Raw genomic sequence first — 11,885 nt, 5'->3', positions numbered from 1 at the left:
GGGGTTATTGTTGCTCGAAAATACCGGTACTGGATCGTCAAAACGTTAAATCACAGGGGTTTTATTTGAACTTATCCCAATAATTTATTAATTCCTACATTTTTATCTACACACACTGTTAGTTATTCAACAGTTTAGTGCCTTATAGAGAGACTAAACTGTTTAATTATTCAAATATTTGAACTGTTTAATAATTAAACAAAAGTTAAGGACTAAACAATGTATTATTAAAATACGAGGACTAAACATGTCTTCGGTGAAAATGTAGGCACTAATAAATTATTTACCGTTTTAAGTGATTTTTGTTGAAGACCATCTTTACCACAGGCATGTTTTCTTTTCCTTTTCTCAATTACTTAATGTAAGAAGCAAGAGCTTCGGAGAAATGAAATATCTTTTGACAAGATAGTAAGATGTGGGTTATATTTGATTCTTTTCTTCACTGTAAAAATATATCCTAAGCCATAATTGTTGGAACAAGGCACAATAAGGCGCTAAGGGGTCGTGGAGCTTAGTCTCAAGGTGCAACGCAAGGCGTGAGACTGAAGAACACGAGGCGCAGAAGAAAAATATATACTCTGTTACTAATTTACTAGTTAAAGTATATGAATATTTGGTATCAATATGACTAATACTCATTACTAGTTTGAATTGAAGCATAAACCAGAAAAAGACTTATGACCACATAAACAAGACAGAACCACCTAAAAAAACATAACTAAATGTCAAAAACACCAAGTTAAGTTCATACTTCGTAGAGACATTAACATAAAACAGTAAAAAAAAAACCTCCCTAGTGAAAACAGTATGTTACTATTTTTATTTACATCTCTTGATATTCTTATTTAGATCAAAGGTTAAGATTAAGTTTAATTAAATTAGATTAGTGGTGGAGATTAATCAACAATTTGTTTTACACAAAACAGTAAAAAGGAAAAAAAACCTTGTGAAAACAGTATATGTTACTGAGACACGCCTTGACTCAGGCTCCCAAGCCCAGGCGAGAGCCTTTTAAACTGCGCCTTGCCTTGTGCAATCAAGGCTCACTACCTTGAGCCTTACGTAAGGCGCACCTTTAGTAACTACTCCCTCCGTTCCATAATATCTGTCATTTTTGTTGTTTTCACTAGGATTAAGCAGCAATTAATTTGTCTTGAATTTAGAATGGTTTAGAAAAACTCAAAATTATTTAACGCATAAACTCAAATCTGATTAGCTCTAAACAATGAATTTAATACAGTTTCTAAATTCCATGACACTTTCACGATTCTAAGCTTGAAAAAAGAACATTGAAAGTCTAAAAGCGCCAAAATGGAATTTAGATTATGGTTAAAAGTGACAGATATTATGGAATGGAGGAAGTATGTCCTAAACAACTCCCGTTTATCTTAGTTCAACTAAAGTTGATTTAAGTTTTGTATACCACATATCAAGGACAAAAAGATTATAATATATTAAATAAATAACGTCAAAATTAGTCCTAAAGAATATTAGTACTAAAGAAACTCAAAATGTCAATGACGTACATTATAACTGTGCAGTAATTCAACCACGGCAGAAACAACTCCCTTCCCCTCCAAAGAAATGTCCAAGCCTGGCTCTTCAATCTTCCTCCTCAGAAGCTTGTCTAGCTCAGCCCTCAGTTTCTGCAAAAAGTCATTTATAAGACCCAGTTTCTTAACATATTTGAGGTGCTGCTACACTTGTTAGCATAGTCATTGAAGGCGTAAGGCACCCTACGACACAAGGGGGTCCTGGAGCCTTGGCGCAGGGAGCAAGGCGCCAACGAGCACCGGAGCGACTCGAGACGGATTAAAAGAATAAATTTATATAGGACCACCATAAATGATAATATTTCAAATATAAGGAATTGTAATTAAAATCAAAATGCACAAAAAAAAAAAAAAAAAAAAAAATCATGTTAATATTCTCAATAGGCATAAAGGCTTATTTGGCCCCTCTACTATCCAAAATTTTGTCATTTGCCCCCTGTACTATCATCGGGTAACATTTAAGCCATTTTGGATAAAAAGAATTATCCAATTTGTTAATTCTTACAACGCAAATTTTGACACGTGATATGTACACATGACAATTGTTTTAATTATTTATTTTTCATAGACTTTATATATGAAAAATAAGAAGAAAAAAAATCCTTATTTATCCACATATTAAGTTTATATGGAAAAAAATTAAAACAATTGGTGTTGTACATGCCGCATATTAAAAATTGCGTCATGCGAAAACTTTAATAAATTGAATAATTTTTCAACCAAAATGGGTCAAACGGGGCAAACGGGGGCAAATGACAAAGTTTTGGATACCACAGGGGCCAAATAGGGTTTTAATCCTTCTCAATAATAAATTCTAACATGCAATAAAACTTATGTTCTAAAGTTAAGGTATTCAACTAAATAGTAAATCCTAAGATGACTAATAGCTACTTCTTAGCAAAAGTCTCCAACTTCAAGATTATGCATCTTTCTCTATTTTTTTTCTATGATTGTTCAGTTTGCAAGTCTGTCTCCTTTCCTTTTATTTTTGTTTATTTCTGGACAGTAAATGTGTCTAATCCAATAGTGGAGATTGAACATGTGGGTCAATAATATAAAACCCTAAAAAATAACATGTATGGCGCACCCCTCATAACCATGTCCATGTGCACCTTGGCGTCACCGGAGCAACACTGTTTGCCTTAGGGGGTGCTAAGGCGGACGACTTTGAGCCTTGTGTGCCTTGTGCCATGGCATCACCATTAATAACTATACTTTTTAGAAGTGTCAGGTTAAAGAAAAAAGAAAAAAAAAAGAGCTAAAAGTATTAAGAATTGAACTAAATGAGAAAAGCCAAACTCACCCGTATCAATTCTAATACATTCTTAGATGCAGAGAAGTGAAGATAACCTCCAAGCATCTCAATACCTTCCCCGTTTTTGCTAGGAATGAGATTACCACCAAACAGAAGCAAAGCATAATCTGATATGTTAGTCGAGTCCCGGATGTAAATACCAGAAGTTTTCACCTTTTCACTGTAAACCATGTAAGGCAGGGGGAAGAGATGAACTCCAGCATTTACAGATGCAGGATGGATGTCGACTTTACCAACTTCTTTAGTATATAGTGCTGTGCGCTTTCCTCGTCTCTTGCACTGCACAACATTTGGGTAAAGTCCAGCACAAAGGATTGCTGATACCATCTCCAAGTCATAGCTGTACTGATTGTAAGCCTGCAACAAAGCATGTTAAATCTGTCAATTATTCTTAGTTCAGATGGATAGCACATGGTATAGATGAAGCTTAAACAAAATGATAATTGAAAATCAATAGCACGGTACAACTCTTGGAATCTCGAATTGAGCAACAATGAAATTTCAAAATCTAGTATCTTACACTAGGACCCCTGGATTTGTCCACAAAACCGATGTCTGATAGAAGTCCTAGAAACTGCTCTCTCATATCCTCCATCATCTGCAAAGTTATTGGGGATAAAAAGTTCTCCCAACAAAATGCTCTTTCATTTCGGTTAAGTTTTGCTTCCCTATACCCTTCAAAAGCCTTAACAAGTGCAATGTGGTCACTGCATCAAAGAATGTACATATGTTTTAGCAACACAATCACAAACCGTATCATAAAATGCTTTCACAATGGAGCACGACAGCAAGATTTAACCCAAAACCTGCAAGAATCACCAGCAAAGGATCTCTTCGCAGCATCTGCCTCATTTTTCCTATCTATTGGAAGAACAAATGGGTCACGATATGCAAGAGCAGCCGCAATTGTTAAGGCAGGATTTAGGCACTGAAAGATGCACCCCATTAGAAGAATCTTCCCAATATTTGGGTCCAGTGGTAGAGTACAGAGGTGACGACCTGTTGAACTTTATCAACTTAGAATACAGCAGATGCCAAAAGGCCAAACCAAATATATAAAAGGGTAAATACAATTCAAATGGGCACATACCGAGTGGAGTAAGTTCCTCATTATCGTCCAAAGCTCCAACAGTTTTGAGTAGATCAATGGCATTTTGAACAGAAAGATGATCAGGTGGCTGAAGTGCCTTCGCCAAAAATGATGCAATAGGTCCAAGCTGCAAAGTTTTAATGTGCAGGCATAGTTCTTGTAGAGGTGTTCGGAGTATTTCAGGTAATTGATACTCGAGCATTGCATCATAAATAATTTTTGGATATAATCTATAACAAACTCCAGGTTGCACACGGCCTGCACGACCTCGTCTCTGAATTTTCACAAATTGAGAGAATGTTTTTAATTGTGAGTCTGACAGGATTGTTTAGCTTCAAGTTTAACATTAGGAAGGAGACAGCGATAGTCCGCCATTATGTTTGGATGATACTTCTGAATACCTGATGTGCTGAAGCCTTCGAAATCCATGATGGTAACAGACAAGCCAGCTTGTTTAGAGCATCATAACTGGTTTCCTTGGCCTTCCCACAGTCCACAACATACACAACATCATCTATAGTGATGCTACTCTCCGCAATATTTGTTGCAAGAACAATTTTTCTTCAAAAAAAAAAAGGCACAAAGGATTATTCAGAATAGAGAGAGAGAGCCAGAAAATTTGATAAAATGGAGTTACATAATAAGTAAAACCACTTGTGTCTGAAATAATCCATTTAACATGCACAAAAAATTTTAGGGAAGGAATAATATATTCAAAAAGTACGAATCTCCAGGTACTGGCAAAACAATTAAAAAAAATTAAAATTAAAACACTTGCCAAAAGGTGCCCAATTGGAAAACAAATACGCAAAGACAATTCTTAATTTTCACCCATAAGATAGGTATTTCAACTAACAATTTTGAGGGCAGTTTATCACAACTAAATTTTACCACATAATCAACATTGTTGATATATGCAGGAACTAGGATGCTCATGTGCACATATATGACATGTTCGCGTGCATGCATCTGATACATGAACCAGAAGAGAAGACAGACATAAACAAGAGTAGGATGATTAAAAAATGGAATAAGGAATTCTTTCTGGGCCTTGTAAACAGCTTCAAACCGCCGTGGACGCATTTAGTTGTACTGTATGCATGTCTGAATAGAAACCACAATTACGTATTCATATGACCACAATTATCTTGCTAGCAGGGCATGCATGGTAATCTTGACAAACACATCAATTTCACAAAATACCACCCTCCATTTCATCCAAATAACCATTTCCTGCTTTTATGAGCATCAAGCAGAGATATAGACACCAAAATATTCTTTACACATGCACAGCAAAGTTACAAAAATCAGTAATTTGTTCACATTCTGCAATGTCAGGAGCCAAATCTTTTCTATCAGAATATGCAGCAACAGCAAAACCAACTTGATCTCAATGAAAATTTTGAAAATTAAGAAAGGCTTCAGATAAAACAAGGGATTTTATTTTCCATACATTCCAAGGAGATGAAACGAGAAGAATTATGGTACAAAGTTATTTACCTCTTGTTAGGGGGAGGACGGTCAAATATTTCACGCTGATTGACGGTAGGCATAGAACCATGCAAGGGAAGGACTAGAAATTTGCTTTGGTCACCAAGAAGTCTGTTTCCTTTTATCTTATCATGTAGTTTGGATATCTCATCCCACCCTGTAAGAAAAACAAGAATTGCACCAGCTCCTTCATGGCGACAAATAAATTCAATTGTTGATTCCACCTACAACACAAGTACCAAAGGTAATTAATTATAAAATAATTTAAAGTAAATCCCAAAGGCTACCATTTGATGTGGGCAGAACAGCTATTATATAGTAACTGCAGATGAATAGTATCTTACTGGATGCAATATATATACATGTTATTATAACAGGTACAACATTTTTTCTTTTACAAGCATCATAATCGGAGAAAAAATCAATTAAACAGAAAAAGGCATCGACTTTGAATACACAGACAATTCCTTTGACAAAAAGAGTTGGTTTGTGTAGTATAGTGAAGCAAATGCAATAAATTAATTTCTCAAAGTACAAACCAGACCAAGGTCAAGCAGTGAACCCGACCAAGCTTCAAGAGAAATTCGAGTGGAGGCACTGTAACTCTTGTATTTGGAATCAATATCAACATCCTGCACAAAAACATGAAACAATCTAGTGAATACTAACATAACATAAATCACAGGAGGTCTTTAACCTGAAAATATTTCTGCTCTTCTACTACTAATAAATGCAGATTTATTGGGAGAACTGCTACCCAGAAACATCAGCCAACATAAACACAGGAACAAAAAATCATCAGAAAAGTAATAGCAATTAGAAAGGGAAAATATTTAAATGAGACTTTCTGGTCTTATCGTGTCTTTCAACGTTTACAGTTTCTACTTTCTACCCAATTCACTAACATTAAGTTTATAACCTCTGACTGCAAGAATACGAATGCATGACATGGATGCTAGCCTCAAATTTATGACTTGTGATCATATTGTAAATGTAGGTTATTTCTGTGTAGCACTTGAGTTCAATCATTGGACTGTTTTTACAAGGTACGATTTAGGTTGAAGACAGTTATCGTCACCATGCAAACAAACAGTGATTATAAAGATCATTTGTGGATGTTGTAACTTGTAAGTTTCCTTCGTCAATTCCAGTTTAAGGTCATGAAAGCACTCTGTTTTAAGATGCAATAGAATAATACGCTTTTATGGTAAACTAATGACCAACTTCTGCACAATGGTTGATTATAAACTCAAATGCGAGACAAATTATTGTGGATTAGGCAGCATTCTTGTTAAAGGCGCAACAGCACTAAGGCGCTAGGGTCCTGGAGCCTAGGCGAGGAAAATGGAAAAAAAAAGATACAAAATCCAATTATCAATATTTGAAACTAATGTGACTAATGCTCTATTAGTAGTAAGGCACAAGTTATGATAAACTAAAAAACACACTTATAACCACACAAATGAGACAAAACCACATAAAAACATAGGATTAAACATCAAGCACACCAAGTTAAGTGTTTGACAATGTAGACTAAGATACTAGAACTACAGCAAACTTCTGATGGTTTCTTGTGTCGCACTCCCCTTTATGTCTCATACTGTTCTTCCCTCCCTTCTATTTTATGTCTCTTCTTATTCTTTTTTACTTACATGAACCGTCATACCAAATCGTGAAATCAAGTCGTGTCAGCGACATCAATTCTCTCCCTCCCTCCACTCTGTCCTATCCACTACCATATTTTCCTCAATCCCCAATAAACTCATATCACTCTCAATCACCCTCTTCCAAGTTTGCTTAGGCCTAGGACTTATTACGCGGAGGACCTTGAGCCTTGACTAAGGCACACCCGAGTCGTGCCCTTTAACAACTATGTTGGGAAGAATCACCAAACTGATGGTTCAACTATCACGGCTATCAGTTGACTATGTAGTTTATGGATTGAACCAAACTATATACAGAATGCATACAATCAATTAAATTCCGAAAAAAAAAGTAAGCATATTCATAAGCTTTAAGGTTCGAAAAAATTTGAGCATACTTCAAATAATTCAGTTAGAGCATCTTTCTTGGACTCGGGCTCCCTTCTCTTTCTCCTTCTAGAATTTCCCTGAAAGTTGTCTGACTCCGATTGGATTTTATAACGAGATTTCTCCAGTATGTCTTCTAGAAATAACTCACCTACAGGGAAAGTTAACCCCTGCCAAGATAAACAAACTGATTTAAGAAGTAATAACCAATAAATAGGACACAGCACAGAAAGTACAAAATACCATTTCTATAAAATCATAATGATGAAAATACCGGTATATGAAGAGTGGGAGCATTTCCAAAGTAGTTAGAGAACAAGTTGGCATTAATGGTTGCACTCATTAAAACAAGACGTAAATCCGGGCGACGAGGAAGAAGATCACGTAAAATGATTAGTAGAAAGTCCTCATTTATGCCTCTTTCATGAATTTCATCCACTAACAAATGGCTCACACCTGTTAAATTGGGATCCTGAACCTGTGGTTCAAAAAATTGTACAGAAAGCAAAAGATTAGAACGGTGTAAGACTATGATGTCAAGTCTACAAAAAAAAGAAATAATCAAAAAAGCAGATAATCTGAACTCTAGTATTTCACATTCAATATGCAATGAACTACCAATTCACAAGTCACCCAATCAAAGTTGCACCAGGAACAAAATTGCTTAAGACAAAATGCAATTGATTTCCCAGTCTAGGATGTAATGAATTGAGCATGAATTAAGAACTACCACGTAAGCAGATTTGAACATTACATAAGCCTAACGGCTAAGACAATAAGAAAATATGACAAGAGCAATTACCAACTGCCGAAGTAGAACGCCAGTGGTGCAAAATAGGAGACGGGTTTGTGCAGAGCGCTTTGCCTCTAGGCGAATCTGATACCCAACAGTTTCGCCAAGATTTTCACCCCTTTCACATGATATTCGTGCCGCAACAGATATTGCAGATATACGACGAGGTTGTGTGCATATTATGTTACAATCAGCCCCACGAAGACGTGCTATAGTTTCTTCTAATATATATTGAGGGAGCTGGGTTGTTTTGCCACAACCTGTCTCCCCTGAAATGACTAGAACCTGAAAATTTGAAAAAGTTGGTAATGAGAATCAGCAAAAGGTAAGTAGAACTCTCATAAGCATCAAACTTTCTCCTCAACAAATTTACTAAGTTACAGCATTAATCCAGTTGCATGAGCAGGCAAGTCATTTCTAGAAGAGAAAACATCAAAATATCTATTGGATGCAAAAGATGGTAAGTGATCCAAGCAGATGTAAATGAATGAGGGGAGATACTACTGCTCAGTGGCTTATTTAGAGAGTTCAAAAATTTGGAGGTAATGTATATGGCATGTACAATGTATGTACTACTTTTGTGCGCATATAAATGAAGATTACAGTACATATGCCAAAAAAATTCAAATAATCATAAATGTCCATTTGAAGACTGGCAAGTCTACCCTAAGTATAATCATTAAGTTAGATCAATGAATTAGGTGGTGCCAAATCTAAGGACTAAATATTTAATGGGAGCAAAGTAAATAATATATTTTATTCTTTTTAAATCTTTTCACAGGGGCAATGAAGGTCAAAATTGCATCTACCCCTGATTATTAATCCCAGGTAAAAAAATTGCCCTTATTGGTAAGAATCATTAAGAACACAGATGTTGACAGAAAAAGTATACCTGATTTTTTGCGACAGATTTAAGAAACTCCTCTCTCACTTTAAATGCAGGAAGCTTCTCCCTAAAAGACTTCATTCCTTTCATACTAACTTTTTCCTAAAAGTAAGAAATAAGTGGCAGTAATATTCAGAAATCAGACAAGCTGTCACCATATGATGTACTTTTTGTAGTGTACATATATATAGTCAAAAGGGATAAGGTGCAAAAATTCCCCTAATGTTGACAATTAGGATCAAATTTATCCCTAACGTTGGCAACCAAGAGCAATTTTACACTTAATGTTGACAGACGAGCAATTTTTACACCAATGTTGACAATTGGGTCAATTTGAGAAATAATTCATCAAACTGTCTACTCAGTCACGAATCTTGTCATCTACACTTCACTTATTAGTACCAGATCACAAACACATGAATAAACGTGAAAAAATAAATATAAAAATTAAAAAATTATACTGTATTTTGTAATTAAAAAATCAAATATTTTATCAAATTTAAAAATATTTACCTCCAATTCTATAATTAAATCACAAAAAAAGTAAAATCTTTTTTTTTTAAGAACTGGTGCAGATATTTGTGTTTTATAATGATGTTTCAAATTGACCCAACTTGCCAACGTCAAGGGTAAAATTGCACCATTTTAGACGTTAGGGAAAATTGCACCATTTTAGACATTAGGGGGTAAAATTGCTCCGAGCTGTCAAAGTTAGGGGTATTTTTGCACCTTATACCTAGTCAAAAAGAATTGATCATATGTTGAAGCAAAATGATTATGCAATTTACCATTATTTTATCCTGCTTCTGCTTTAATTCAACATTGAGCTTTTCCTTTGCCGAATCTGTCTCCAACATAGAAACAGGCTTCATTATATTTGGATCAGCTGACGATTGTTTGTTCGCCTGCCCAGATGTTCCAACGGAACCATTTGCAGGTGCTGCTCTCTGTGAGCTATTCAAGAGTTTACCAACTCTTCTCTCAGTTTCACTAGACATTTGGATCTGCATAAATATCAAAATGAGAATATTCCAAACTAAACCAACAATGACATTTAAACTTTATATGGTTGCATATATTTACCTCTTGCTTTGTGGATCCATGATGCTCATCAAGATCGGCCCTATAATTTGGCAATGGAACTTTGCTAACCACAAGTGTCTTGCCTTTATTGTAAGCATGACTTCCTTTCCACAAACACAAAAGGAAATCAATTGTAAGATGAAGCCTCAAAATCGGAAAAAAAAAAAAGTATCAACAAACAAGATCTACTCAAAGTTGTGGGGGATAAACAACACCAAAAGTCAATTAAATACCCTTTGTGGAGTATACTTCAAATAGTGTCCAACTCTGAAAAGTTCTTCAACAGATGAAAATCATAAAATCCATATTAAATACAAAGATTTATTTTAATTTTTTCCATTGCTTGCATAATTAGATTATCTCCAGAATGTCCATTGCAAAACTCTAGATGCATTACTTAATATAGTAACCAGTTTTTCATAAGAGAAAAAAAAATATAGTAACCAGTTAAAAAAACACTTACAAGTATAGCCCCAATTGAAAAGACATATCAGCAAGGATTTGCTGATCAGCACGACTATAATTACGCTTGACTATCATTTCCTGCTCTCTCTCATTCTTCATTTGCTCCATCTTATTCCACCATTCATTCTCATCAAGAACTTCCATCTAAAAGTAGATAATGCAAACAAAAAAAAACATATAATTAACATGCAAACAAAAGGAAATTATAATTTATGTAACCACAAAAAAAAAGGAAATGAATCTTGAATTCTAAGCGTCCGTAAAGAAAACATAAAAATCAGTTCAGCTTTGAACTTGCTTCATATCTCTATAGTTGAAAGCAGAGCAAGTTTATCAGTTGGCACCATTCAGCTTCAATTGGAAATTCTCCCATGGCAATACGTTATAGAAGGTCGAATTTAACTATTTCCCTAGATTTTAAAAGTTTGATAGTTCAATTCTCCACACAGTTTTACTTAAGATCAAAGTCATCCAACTCTATAAATAAACATCAATAAAACCAGCTAAAACCCTAGAGACAAATAATAATCAGAAAACACAAATTCACTCGACATTAACGAATACCTCAGTTGCTTTTTCTCTCAACCGCTCCGCTCGCCAAACAGGATCCCACCAGCGCTGCTCACCACGACCACCAGCACCACGACCACCGCCACCACGTCCGCCTCGGCCGCCACCGCCACCGCCACCTCGGCGGCCGCCCTGGAAGTTAGGACGATGAGACATGGCAAAAGTAGAGATCCGTAAATTAGAGAAAAAGGAAGATGGCGAGGATAAAGGCCAGGGTAGTCGGAAACGGAAGGAAATGAAGCTGAAGCAAGAGTTGGCGCCGACTAAGCGCAGTGACATTTAATGCCGACTGAAGTGGAGTGGGCTAATGGCTCATAGTGGGTGACAGACTTTTGGTTATATGCCTATCTAGTACCTATACCAGCGGTAAAAAGTTTATATGGTCCCTAAACTAGCCACTTTGTTGAGCAATGGTCCAATGGTAACTAAAGTAGTTTTGATCCAATAAAATTTGGTTTAATGCGTATTTACTCCTTTAATCTCGTCCAGTTTTGTCTATTCACACTCTAAACTTTTAAAATAATCTATTACATACTTATAACTGGTTTTAAAAACATATCACACATCTGTAGTGGACTCATTCGGATCTCCTGCAACAAAATTGTTGAT

General features: G+C 35.6%; 1 protein-coding gene across 2 annotated transcripts; it reads right to left on the bottom strand.

The window, feature by feature from the left end:
* Positions 1 to 1,429: 1,429 nt before the first annotated feature.
* On the bottom strand, positions 1,430 to 11,578 carry LOC136208691 (DExH-box ATP-dependent RNA helicase DExH1). 2 transcript variants are annotated; one of them, XM_065999801.1, is made up of 16 exons: positions 11,271 to 11,578; positions 10,705 to 10,850; positions 10,242 to 10,341; positions 9,947 to 10,162; positions 9,165 to 9,260; positions 8,282 to 8,557; positions 7,754 to 7,957; positions 7,491 to 7,649; positions 5,989 to 6,081; positions 5,459 to 5,673; positions 4,360 to 4,519; positions 3,959 to 4,232; positions 3,675 to 3,867; positions 3,389 to 3,575; positions 2,857 to 3,225; positions 1,430 to 1,646 (listed from the first exon to the last, which is right to left on the bottom strand). In XM_065999801.1, exons 1-16 carry the CDS (start codon positions 11,553 to 11,555, stop codon positions 1,515 to 1,517), a joined length of 3,105 nt encoding a protein of 1,034 aa, XP_065855873.1. In that variant the 5' UTR covers positions 11,556 to 11,578; the 3' UTR covers positions 1,430 to 1,514. The 2 variants fall into 2 exon arrangements, with proteins under 2 accessions (XP_065855873.1, XP_065855874.1); XM_065999802.1 differs by lacking the exon at positions 11,271 to 11,578 and having other exon boundaries at positions 10,242 to 10,345; positions 10,705 to 10,842.
* Positions 11,579 to 11,885: the final 307 nt, after the last annotated feature.

This window comes from Euphorbia lathyris, chromosome 10, assembly GCF_963576675.1.
Source record: "Euphorbia lathyris chromosome 10, ddEupLath1.1, whole genome shotgun sequence".
Taxonomy (NCBI): domain Eukaryota; kingdom Viridiplantae; phylum Streptophyta; class Magnoliopsida; order Malpighiales; family Euphorbiaceae; genus Euphorbia; species Euphorbia lathyris.
This window is presented reverse-complemented; position numbering and strand designations above follow the sequence as displayed.

Bases quoted from the DNA above. Each gene is read 5' to 3' on its own strand.
- LOC136208691 (XM_065999801.1), bottom strand. From the start codon at position 11,555: ATGTCACTGCGCTTAGTCGGCGCCAACTCTTGCTTCAGCTTCATTTCC. The intron at 10,851-11,270 runs GTATTCGTTAAT...ATCTACTTTTAG, and splicing joins TGAGAGAAAAAGCAACTGAG to ATGGAAGTTCTTGATGAGAA. The intron at 3,226-3,388 runs GTAAGATACTAG...GCTTTGTTGCAG, and splicing joins ACAAATCCAGGGGTCCTAGT to GCTTACAATCAGTACAGCTA.